Here is a 12822-nt window from a genome sequence, read left to right as displayed (position 1 = left end):
GGTGTATCCGTGCCCATTTCCCACTCATTTCAGTCACACATAGGTACCTGAATGTTTACCTAAACGTGGCCCCAACTACTCCTGGCAGTATGTCTCCCCTTGAAAACTCCAGATAATGATTTGCTGACTTTAAGGAGCAAAATAACCCAGTGACAATGACCAACAAGTCTGTTATATACATCTATTACAGGAAACACACAAAACATAAGTTGTGGTCTTGTCATCTCTCTCACAGTTGTTGAGTTGAATCCAACATTGGCTTCCCACTGATGTCAACAGGTCTGTATTATCTGGCCAGCCAGAGAAGTTTCCTCCTGAAAGCGATCACTGTGATTCATTTCCCAGCACTAAAATACTACTTACATGTCTGCATAAATCTTTTAACTATGGAATGCTGTAAATGATATTCCTGTTGAGTATTCACATAATATCTGACAAATAATTGCTTCAGTAGTCAGATTCTCTTGTTAACTTTAAATTAATATGTAAGGCAAGCTAAACATTACCTTGGTTTTCTTCCAGCTTCCCAATTGTTTCTATCTGCTCAACAAGGTCGTTTGAGTTCCACTGGCTCATGCCTATGAGAATGGCACTTTTTCCTTCCACCATCTCTTCTGTAGGAGGAAAAAGGAGAAGAGAACAAATTGCAGTGATAAACAAGAGGAAAAAAAAAAAAAAAGACAGAGTGAGAACTAGTAATTGAGAGAGAAATAAACACTCAGCATGGTCCCTAGTGGGAATATATAAGATTAGCACATGCAGGACTCTCCAGGAAAGTTTCTTGCTTACCGATATGCACTACAGCATACCTACATGCTTCATATATCGTGTGCAGGAAAACCATGGAAAGAGAGGACTACCTGAATTTTTGCTCTTAAGTGACTCTTGAGCAGTCACTTAAAACCAAAGTTTATAATAAATCACTCTGAGTATCTGATATCAAGTAACAGAATTAGTCAGAATTATTCCCTTCTCTTGGAAAAAATTCATAGGTTTTTTTTTTACTTTTTTTTTATTTTTATTTTTACTTCAGAACACTCGAAAGGCAGAGCAGAGGGAAGAAAGAACACAGAGACCAGTTTAAGGCTTTTCAAGCATGTTTTTTTCCCCTTTTATCAAAGCCACCTGTGCTACATAAAGCTTTAAATTTTCATCTAGAGACACAGAGACGTAATGGAACGGCACCAAGCCCACAGCACAGAGAACAGTCTTTTTTACTGGAGTCCCATTTGGGGACGAGGGGCGGGAAAAGCTGAAAGCACAAAACACAAGCCATAGATATTCTCTCTCTCTGAAAAACAAAAACCAGACAGGCCTAGAAGCTGTAGGAAAACATTTTTCTTCAATTTAACAGCTGTTTGGCAAGAAATGTGCATTAGTCCTTTCTGAATAAATTTACTAAAAGCATTTCAGCCCAGTTGTATATGGCCCAGAATGGTCTTTGTTCCTAGGGTGAGTGCACAGAAAAAGAAAAAAAAAAAGAAGAGTGAATAATCACGGTCTTTACTTGTTGAGGCAGATTCAAAGAATGGGTCCAATTCTGCCCTCTCTTACTGCCTTCTGTAGAGAGAAAGGCTCTATTGTGGGAATAAATGCAGAAGAATTTGGCCAGAATGTTTCTGGCTAAAATGATAAACATTTAAAAAAAAAAAAAATCTATGTTCTTTCATGTTCTCTTGTACGTACCTCTCTTATTTAGAGAGATTTTGGTACTGAGGAGGAGGAAACTGGATCTGTATAAAGGCTTTTAAATCACTTCAGCGACATCATAATATTTTATCTCCCCGTAAGTCCTACCTTTTAGAAACAAACACTCATAAAGGTAATTCATCAGGTTTATTAGAGAAGCTGGATCCACCAAAGCCCTTACTGGACTTGATGCAACCTCAGCTGCTCCCTGAGGCAAAGAAAATCAACCATTTACAATAGCATTTTGCTTGGGTTCTTGTCACTTTCTCTCACAAAGGCTGATTTATTTGAAGATCTGTAAGGAGGGAGAGAATGAGCCATTGGGTGGCTCTGGAGTGCCCTGACAGGCTGGCTAAAGGCAGCTTGGTGGCACCCTGCCACAACCACCGCAGATGGACTGAGCCACCCCAAGGACATCCTGCACCTCCTGTGACCAAGTCAGCAATCAAAACCTTCGCCTAAAGCTCAGGGGCAGCTCATTCACTGTGGGACAAGCTCCTTCTGCATTAACTGTTACCACAAAGTGAAATGAGGGAAGGCAAGACCAGGCCATTGAGCTCTGCAGTGTCAACGCAGAGGTGGCAGCTCTTTTGGCTGCCTTCATGCAGCGTGCCTCTGGAGAGACTTGCCTCATCCAGCGGGAAGAGGCCAGGCAGCCTTTCAGTGCTATTTCAGACAGTCGCCTTTGCGGTGAGGATCTGCCCCACTACTGGCTTTAGTACTTAAGAATTGTATCAAGAGGATGCTAAAGAACTGTCTGTTGCAGAGAAAGAGGGCTCCAAAATGGTTTGAGCATTTAGATCTAGTATTTTCTTATTGCTTTCACTGCTATGTCATTTACCAACCCAGGCATTTCAGATGGACTTACTGTTTAGCAGAATAAATAAGATTAGAGGTCAGACTCTGTTTCTCATTTCTATTGTCTTTCTGCGTCAGACAGAAAGCATTAAATGTGGTTTGGAATACAACAATATTTAGGTCTGGGCACCAGTGCACTCCAGACCCTGGCCCTATGCCCATTCAGAGGGGAGGCTGTGGATCAGAGGATCACCTCCCAGCCTTCCCATCAATTTTAGGACTTCTTTTCCTCCCCTAGTCTAAAGAAAGGTTAGGTTCCTCATTAACTTTGCTCCCTCTGCTTAGAGAGTGTATTAACTATCTAGGCATGAAACTCCTCTATGCACATGCACACCCTCCAGACTGGAGTTCTGTCATGCTTCTTTCCTACTATATAGTCTGGAGAAAGAAGACCCTTAAGAATGAGCATGAGAAACTAACCTAGTTTAACTGCACAACACTGCAGAATATCCACATTTAAACACCTGTGGTCTGGTGGACAGCTATGACGTTCATCAGTATCAACTGCTCCCACAAACTAACCACCTCTGAACACTGTCTCACCTCATCATCTGCTGGCAATCCAAATTGGGTGAGCCTTCACATCTTCAAGTTCCACTGTCTCCAGTTGTTTCAAAGCAGACTAACAAGGACAAATGAGTAGGCTACTCTGTAAATGTCTGCCCATAAGTACTGTTTGTTGTTAACCCAAAACCCAGCCAGACAATAAAGCCAAAAATCACGTGGTAGTACACCTAAGTCAGCAAGACAGTTTCTCAACTGGAATAAACTGATGCATATAATTGAGTAAACAAGGTATCTGGCTAGTCTTAACTAGATATCTGGACCTGCAAGTTTTCAAAGCAGTTTTATGACTTGTGGACCACTACACAGAAGACTATAAACATGCATCTCTGTCTTTCCAAATAATGTTTCAAAGCAAAATCACTTAAATGTACACAAAAGGAATGGAAAATGGGGAAACAATTCACTTCGAATTTTGTTATGTCTTTCAACCTCAAGCAAGTATCATCAATGAAAGAGAAAAAAATATTACAGATAAAAAGTATTCTATCTGCTTACTGGACTGCACACAAAAATGTCAAGTCTCCACTTTACTTTTTCTAGCACAAACTAGATTATCACATCTCTATATTCAGTCACTTAAAGAGGTACAGAAAAGTATCAGGAGTAGAAAGGAGTTGCTGGCTTCTGCACCCTCAGGAAGCCAGAAGGCTTGAACACTGCAAGCCACTGTCTGCAGTGCTGGATGTAGGTCAAACTATTTTTCATAACGCAAACCAAGACAGACTCCAAGGTGTTCTGATTTCACAGTCTTGACCTCCATAAACAATCTACATTTTCAAATGCAACTTCCCTTCGCAGCACTAGAGTCTTCTCTTGCTATTTGCCTCCTTTGGCAAGTAAAAGCACCAAATGTAGTTTATCCTTACAAAAAGTTATTTCATCCTACGATTTCTTTATGCAAAGAAAAAGGGATACAAAGTACTCCTTGTTTCCTTAGAAGGACTCAGTTTATCCTTCTTTCTATCATTGTTGTTCTTCTTACTTCCCACTTGCCTGGAACTCTCATTCACTTAGGCTGCAACTCGTGTACCTTCACAAGCTTCAGCAGGGATACCACAGAAAAAAAAAAAAAAGATAAAAAAATGCTAGTTACACAACGGAATTTTGTGATCTGACTATTTTGCAATGATTTATTCAGCTATAATTTTAATCTTCTGTGATCAAACATAAGTATGCTGCAGTTAAATGACAGAGTAGTTCACTGTATCAAATACCACTAGTTAGCAACATGTTGAGATGCAGCTGTACTTTAAAAACTGCTTACTGTTTGCATTACAGTAGAACCTACGGATTTCAAAGAGGTTGGGAAGGCCCAAATACTCTCAAGTTTTGCATATAGCGTCACTTAAGAAAGCTGATGTTTCACCCACAAGTGATCAAGTTTTTGCAGTGACAAAGAGCAAGATGCATGCACAGAGGGGCATGCCTTACTCAAAAGGCCTGGACCCTCTCTGTGGCTGTCACAGAACTTGGGATCCTGCCTGACCCTGCGAAAGCCATTCAGTTCTTCCCTGCCTCCAGTGCCTTGCCACAAACACAGGATGACCCTGCATCTTTCCTTTCATCCCTTGCCTGGTCAAACTGAAAAGCTTCTTACTTTGTTCACACACAGCTGGAAATTCACATTGGTAGGACATTAGATACACAGAGAAAATATTTTTCATTATCATCATTTACCTGAGGAAAATCTGCTAGCACCAAGGTAAGAAAACCTAATAAGCCTAAAAGTTTCCAACACAGAAGCATAAGTCAGTCCTGCTATGAATGGAGAACTTTCTGCATGCCACATGGAAAGCAAGAAACAAAGGAAAGTTGGGCAAAAGAAAATAGTAAGATATTACTTCTCCCTTTCTCTGTGGATTTCACTAAATTAAGTAGCTAGCCAGGGCAGATGAATCAATAGTCAAAATACATACAGCTGCTCCACCTCATAGGTGCTTGATTCTCTGTTTATAAGGCTGTCAGACAAACTTCTTCCTTTGAGGAACTAAGGTTTGCATTCTGAAAAACAGCTGGAGACAAAAGCAACTCACTAATGTTATGTTTTAATTTTGCCCACTGCTGTGCCCTCTGCCTCCAACTTCAGGCTGTCTCTGAAGTGCAAATTACACATGGGTAGATGAAGAGTCTGGGACAGCTTCCAAATTCTCCCATAAAGAAATATAGTACTCAACTCCAGCTGCACTGTGCAGAAAGTCCTTTCAGCTGCAAGCATATTAAGCATTGATGAAGCCCTCTGTACAAATAACAGAGAATGGGTGAGAAATACAGGCAAGAAATACGACAGGAATTGTGAAGCTGGAGACAGAATAAGGGTATCAAGCTATTTCATTTCTAGGAGGTAAAAGCTGCAGTCTCTCTCCTGGACAGGTTCTCCTCGCTCCAGCACACACAAACTCCCGCAGTTTCCCTGGTGCTATGTTTAATCCCCTGATAATGCCAATTACTTTAGCCCACACATATGCTTTTCTCTACCAAACATACAAGCTCTCTCATCACCCAGAGAGCTTCTGAGCATAGAAACACCTTCTGCCAGTATCTATGCTTTTGTGCACATTTATTTTCCTGACATTTAAACACTTTATTATTCCTGAAAGCCTGTTTGGGAGAAAGCAGAGATGGTACTAAATTAGGAGCAGCTGTAGACATCCTCAAGGGTAGAGAGGCCTTACAGAGAGATGTGGATAGACTAGAGCACTGGGCGATCACTAGCCGTATGAAATTTAACAAGAGCAGGTGACAGATTCTCCACCTGGAACATGGTAAATCTGGTTATACCTACAAACTAGGGGATGAGATGCTGGAGAGCAGCTCCACAGAAAGAGATCTGAGGGTTAGGGTTGATAGCCAGTTGAATATGAGTCAACAGCGTGTCCTGACAGCTGAAAGAACCAACTGTGTCCTGGGGCGCATCAAGCACTGATAGCTAGCTGGTCAAGGGAGGCGATTGTCCCACTCTACATTACCCTGGTGTGCCCCCACCTCAAGTACTCTGTGCAGTTTTGGGCACCTCTATCCAAGGACATCAAAGTGTCCAGAGGAGAGCAACCAAGATGGTGAAAGGTCTCAAGGGCCAGATTTACAATGAGCAGCTGAGGTCACTTGGTTTGTTCAGCTTGGAGAAGAGAAGGCTGAGGGGTGACATCATCGCAGTCTACAGCTGCATCAAGGGAAGTTCAGATTGGACATTAAGAAAAGGTTCTTCACTGATAAAGTGGTTGGCCACCAGAACAGGCTCCCCAGGAAAGTGGTCATGGCACCAAGCCTGTCAGAGTTCAAGGAGCATCTGGATAACACTTAGTCCTACGGTAGTCCTGCAAGGAGCAGGGACGTGAACTTGATGATCCTTATGAGTCCCTTCCAACTTGAGATATTCTATGATTCTATGAAAGACTATATGCACAAAAATGACAGAACACCAAATCCTCTTTTCTTTACCTCTCATAGATGCCCTATTGTTACTTCCCCCCCCACCTTTCTTTGTTAATTGCTGATGCTAATAAGATTGACAGAACAGCCTGGTCACTATTATATCGTTTACCAGAAAACAAGAAGCTTCAAAAGTATGTGCAAGAAGCCAATTATGAGATAATCTATACCAGAGCTTTTCTAACTATGCCCTATCAGTAATATACAGTCAGGCAAACATAAGAGTTTATGTTCCCACCAGTAAGTCACAGAATATAAATGTAGTACTGTCATCCTTCAAGTAATCCAGTAACAGGTCCTTGTAAACATCATCTTTTCCTTCAAACAGTTCAGAGATTTTGAAGCTTGCTGCCAGACTGGAAGGCGGGCTGATAACATCAATTTAGTAATCTTCACTTCTACCTCACGAGGATCCTCTCTTAGAATGGATAACTCAATCTCACCTTCCATCCCATCTTTCTAAGAGCTTGTACTAAAAACTATCCACCGTTTCTGCTTTTTTTTTTCAGAAGCACAAAAACCAGCAAAAGGCTTGTATCAGAATTCTCCAACAGAAATAATTTGATTTTCATTAAAAAATTATTCCAATATCCATTTCCATTTAGAATTGCCTTATTTCAATGGACAGTTTTAGTGTGCTAGGCAAGGCCAGAATTTTGTGCCAAGTTTTCAAATTCCATTTTATTTTGAAAACTTTTCTTCCTGTGTTTGATTGTTGCCTACGGGTTGGGGCACTTTAAAAAAAAAAAAAATTAACACTCATGCAAGCAGCTTGTCTTTCAAGTTTAAAGTTGACATAAATTTTATAGCTACAGTAGGCAACTTATAGAAATTAAAATGGAAATAAGTGGTTCACCATCAGATAAAGCACTATCACTGTCAGAGAAACTGGCAGGTAAACTGAAGTCGAGGCATCCTGGATCCAAACTTGTACTTTGAATAATATGTAGTAATAATCTGATTAATATTAATTATCCCTCTGCAAAAACAGCTTACTTAGGAAAAGAAAATTCCCAACACAGCCGCACAAAAATAAATCAGTGAGTTATCAGTGAAGTTGCTTCAGAGCTTCCAAACCATTCAGAGCACAAAGCTGATCCCGCCCCCCGCAAAAGCTGTTTCATTTTCACTGCCTGCCTCCTACCCTCTGCATTTTTAAAGCAACTAAAAAGCTCCTGACGTAAGAACTCCTTCATGCTGAATTTCAACTCAAGCTTATACCAGCATGAAAACACAAGTCAGTTGCTAACCATTCCTGCAACAATTCCACCCACAAAGAAAATTAAAACATACTGAAATATGAAGTTCATTGCAACACAGCAGACATTTAATGCCAAATACTGCCTTAAAAATACCAGCTGCCATTTGCAATACCACCGTGCATCTCCAGACATCAAATCAGCACACAGCAATGAGACTGAAGCCAATGCAGTCTTATAAAAGAAAATTAATCTGCTCAGAAACAGACCTCATTCAAGAACAACAGAATGCTGGGAAGGGAGAGTATTTTCTCTCTCTACCATAAATATAAACAGAGAGAGAAACTGAGTGACAATCTTAGCCATGCAAATGTTTTTGCACTTTGACATCAGCAGAATGTCTGCCGAGTGTGCTGTTAATGAAGCAACCAAACGAAAAATAAAAAGCAAATCCAAACCTAAGCCAAGTTTCCCATGGGACAGTTGAGTTTTCCACTCTCAATTAGGTTTACTTTCAACTAGAAAATAAGTCTCAAATATTTGGGAGGACGGGAATCCCTCTCCTTTTCACAGAATCATAGAATTGTTTGAATTCTGAGAGATCTTTAAAGATCTAGTCCAACCCCTCCTGCCATAGGCAGGGACATCTTTCAGTAGATCATGTTGCTTAAAGCCATAGGGATTGCTCTGTACTTAATACGAATCCAGTTTGCTACAAAAGCCAAAGAACATTCAACAAATTTATTCCATCATCCTTCACTCCTGACTTCCAGGTAACACGAGGGCATACGGACACCTCAGTTTGACCTCAATAGCCTACACTATGAAAGATCCTACAGTTGGATTTCACAGTAGTAGCAGAATTAATCCTCCTTTGCCGGTTATTCTCTCCAGAAAAGCAAATGAAACATGTCAGAAAACCATTAGGTTTGGGTCCTGCAAACAAAACCAAAACCAGAGCCCCCGTCTCTTGCTATAGGTGGGAGGTTGTATGCGCACACAACCTACAAACTTCACTCCCACTTCAGAACAAAACTTGGCACGTTAAAGAGCATGCCAAGATTCAGGGTCTCATCAGATGTTGTAGGAAGCGCTGCATTTTGGATTCACCTGATTAAATCCAGAAGCATTCAGATATTCATTGAATATTCATTTTGCTGCTTCTTGAACAAGCAGAGGTCCCAATCACTTCAGTGAAAGTTTTACCAAAGTGGAAAACCCAGGCCATTGGTTTTAAAAATTGGCCATCAGTAACAGACACTCATGGTCTTCATCAGGAGCTGTAAATGAGAGCACTCCAACTGTAACATCGTATACTACCTGACCTGTAACAAGCTGGGCCCAAAGAGACCCCATGAAGCTCTGTACTGTTGTAGTCATGCTGCTTCTGATGCCAGATCCAGTCCATGGGCAGCTTGCTCATCCACCCCAGCACTTCACCCATCTCTCATAAATGTAGGCCCATCCACAAATCCTTGAGAGAAGATCTGATGGGGTTTTTTCAGATCTCAGTCTGATGAGGACGATGTTGTCAGTTCATCATCAAAGGAGCTTAGTTACTTGGTGCAAAACTGGGGAAAAAATTGAGATGGGACAACAAACACGTGTACTGACCTCGCGCATCAAAGAATTCATCATCGGAGCTCTCCACAGAGTCTTTGAGGACATTCTGCATGTGCCACTGAGCAGCACTGAATCGGCGTGGGCCAGCTGGAAATACAGAGAGATTCACATTAACCCAAGGGAATGCTCACCTCTGCTCCACACTTAAAGAAAAAAATACATTAATAGTTTGCGTAGATGGCTCAGGAGGATCAATTTGGTCAGCGTACATACTTTAATCTCAACAGTCAACCAGAGTTCTCAGGATGACACAAAAAATTACCCCTTTCACTTCCACCTAATAAAAGTGATTAAAACAAGTTCTTGTTGAAGATAAGCCTGCATCACTTTCAGCTAATCCAGTGACTTGAAAAGACAAATTCTTCCCTATTGAATTCACCAGGCTGCTCAATTCCAACACTCAAACTGTACATTGTTTCTAAGACATGAAGCAGCATCTCCCCAGGACATGGCAGTGGCTCCCATTTAAATTCAGTTTCCCTTCTAAAAGAAGTGCCATCTTATTTGGCTCACAGATTTGCAGACAAACTCCTGAATTTTCACTCACTGAGCTGTTTTCATCACACGGCTTTGTTTTGCTGGAGCCAGGGGCTGTGATTTGAAGCTTGCCATTTAAAGACAGGAAGGCAAAACCACATTAGAATAGGTACAGTAACAGATACGGTCATGACAGCTTAGATGGTCCCAATGGATTATCATATTCAAACTAATTTGTAATGAGTAAACCAGATCTGCCTAACTGTATCAGTTCTCCTTACGTCTACCGCCACCCAACATAAGAAGGTAGTAGTGAAATACATTGCCTTATATTGACCATAATCTTCCTCAAATCAGTGGGGAGCCAGTGATCAGATCCACCATATCTGTAACAACACTACAGCTATTGTAGAAAGGACCCTCATTACCAACCAGAACAGTGTCCCGCATTCTATTCACTTCTCCAAATGATGACATCAGACCTGAAATCTAATATCCTGAGGCCCCATCCACAAAAGCGTTTTCCTTCTCCTAGCAGTAAGAGAGCAACTCAAGCAGGGGGGGTACACTTAAACATTATTCTGGGGGAAACATGCCACTAGGTCACAGCCTTTTGTTCTATTTTTACTCCATCTACAGCTGAACTAATGATAAATATAAATCAAAGGTGTTAGGAGGTGGCGTCTGCAGCCGTTCCTCTCACAAGAAATCCTTCACAACAGACAGGCAGACGCCTCTCAGGTTCCCTTCACATCTCATCTCCTCTCCACTTCTCTCAGCTGGGCCAGGCCACATCAGGCCCAGTCGGCCACCCCGCGGGAAGCCAGAGGGTGAGGCCTGCAAGGCCCACGAGGCTTGTGCCTCTCCCTCTCTGCCCCTGGTTCAGCTTCTTCACGTCTTCATTTCCTCTTTTTTCCCCCCCCCCCCCCTTCTTAAATACCGCAGAGGCGTTATCAGGGAACATTCTGCTACCAATTGGCTTGGCCCTGGCCAGCAGCAGGTCTGCCCTAGGCCCGCCCAAGTCCACTGGACAAAGGGGAAACAACTTCTATAAGCTTCTTACAGAAGCTGCCACCGTAGCTCCCCTCACTGAATAAAACCAACACACACAGAAATCTTGACACTCACCTACAGAGGCTTTCATGAAAGCATACAGTAGAGATTTAAAGAAACAAAAATTTTTAGAATTTTAATAGCACTAAAACACAGGAAGAAACAAATGCAGCAGTACTGAATTTCAGTGTCAGCACTGCAGTGCTGCAAGATGCACGACCTGCAGATAAAACAGCTCTACAGATGTTTCAGGTAATTTGCTTTATCTAATCAGTCCCATTCTGCAGGCATTAAGATAGTCAAAGCTTCTCTTCAAATCTATTCACTTTTAAATTTCACTATTAATTTATGCACTATTATTTCACTATTAATTTATGCTTACAAGCAGTAGTAGAACATGGAAAGCTGTTCATCATTCTACAGTCTCCCAAGTTTTTACTTCCCTAGTGCTGGATGCAGTGCATTCCAGGAACACATGGAAGTAAGGTCTTGTCCAAAAGTGGAAACTGCCATTTCCCTTAGCCACGGAGCCAATGCTGGCGTGACAGCTTAAGGTGTTCACCTCAAGCACAGTATGCTGCCCATGGAAAATGGAAGTAAAGACAAATGCACCTCCCACCAGGGAAAAGAACGTCAGTGGCTGCACTAACACTTCCAACTTAAATTCAAAAGACCATGGACACCTTCCTAACAAACACCATTCTAGTGTTACTTATTCTGGATTATGTATCTCCTGATTAATAATGTAAACCTAAGAAGAACCTAAAAGGCCTTGCAGGGATTGCTGCTTTTTTGACAGAATAAGAAGTGTTCCATTTCAGCCACTAGAATTTCCTGGGAAGGGAGGAAGGGAGAAGGCTATGTAAATACAAAATTGTAAAGACGTCACAAGTACTCTGAAGAACACAGCAGCTCCCTGGAGAAGAGCTGACAGTAGCCTGGCTGGAAATCAGTGAAAGTGCTGGCCCCACAAAGAAAGCTCATGCTTCCACTGACCTTGGAGTTTGATGCAGACTGCAGAAGGGAGGGCACGGAAAAGTGTCACAAATCTCCGACAAATTCTGGCTACAAGAAAAGCCCTTGGGAGCATCAGTTTTATTATACTGCACTAGGAGTGCTTCTACATTTAGAAGCAGCTTAAACATAGCCACAGTCAGCAGCACAAGCCTGCATAAGCTCACTACAGCAGTTCATATCTATATTTATTTGCTGGTTGGACTGCATTGCATCACTGTAATACACGGTCTTATTGTGTCTGCTTCCTTCTGTGCCAACAGATCAGCATTAGCTACCTTAATAGGACTCTATTAACATGTCTTGATCACATTAGACACTGGCATTGCCTGGACTCACTGATTTGATTTACAGTGTCAACTGTGGCATATTTTATTTTATTACTTTGTTTCAGAGAACGAAAAGACCAGCCCTACTTCAAAACACAGGCTAACTCCTCTTAACGACACTTGATGCTTCTATGTCAGCGAACTTTCTCTAATTTGTTGACTGATTCTTAGCAGCCAGATTTCTGCAATTTTTGCAAGCAGGGTAGCAACTTACATTTCATTTCAGTTACTCAGTATTGCAATTTCTAAGGAGAGAAGGGGAAACCACGTAGAAATGCAATGCCTTTAACAGGAACCCACTACATGACAAATGTGCCAGTCACAACATTGGAACTAGAAGCACATGGAGTAGCTCCCACAGGCTGTTGAGGCAGCATGACAGACTGACAGTAGGATACAAGCAGAACATTTCCAAGGGGCAGAAAGAGCTCAGAAACCACAGGTGCTTTTCTTATAGGAGAAGGAGAAGCAAAGTTTTCTACCTAAACTGTTTTCTTTTGCATAGTACTGCAGGTTGCTACGCTCACCTGTTACAGGAGGAGCTGACTGGGGGCTTGCCCTGAGCGCAGAGCCACAATAACAGC

At 41.8% G+C, this 12822-nt stretch overlaps 1 protein-coding gene across 1 annotated transcript in view; it reads right to left on the bottom strand.

The window, feature by feature from the left end:
• The window catches only part of PITPNM3 (PITPNM family member 3), a 78178-nt gene extending 68728 nt beyond the window's left edge, over window positions 1-9450 (bottom strand). Inside the window, exons 1-2 of the mRNA XM_086762903.1 lie at window positions 9357-9450; window positions 507-614 (exon numbers count right to left, since the gene is read on the bottom strand). Of these exons, the coding sequence (XP_086619029.1) occupies window positions 507-614; window positions 9357-9417 (169 nt within the window). The 5' untranslated portion in view covers window positions 9418-9450. The remainder of the gene's footprint in view (window positions 1-506; window positions 615-9356) is intronic.
• Between the last annotated feature and the right edge of the window lie 3372 nt (window positions 9451-12822).

The sequence above is a fragment of the Chlamydotis macqueenii genome, chromosome 19, assembly GCF_036417535.1.
Source record: "Chlamydotis macqueenii isolate bChlMac1 chromosome 19, bChlMac1.mat, whole genome shotgun sequence".
Classification (NCBI taxonomy): Eukaryota; Metazoa; Chordata; class Aves; order Otidiformes; family Otididae; genus Chlamydotis; species Chlamydotis macqueenii.
The sequence above is the reverse complement of the archived record's forward strand: the minus strand, read 5'-3'. Positions and strand labels throughout refer to the sequence as shown.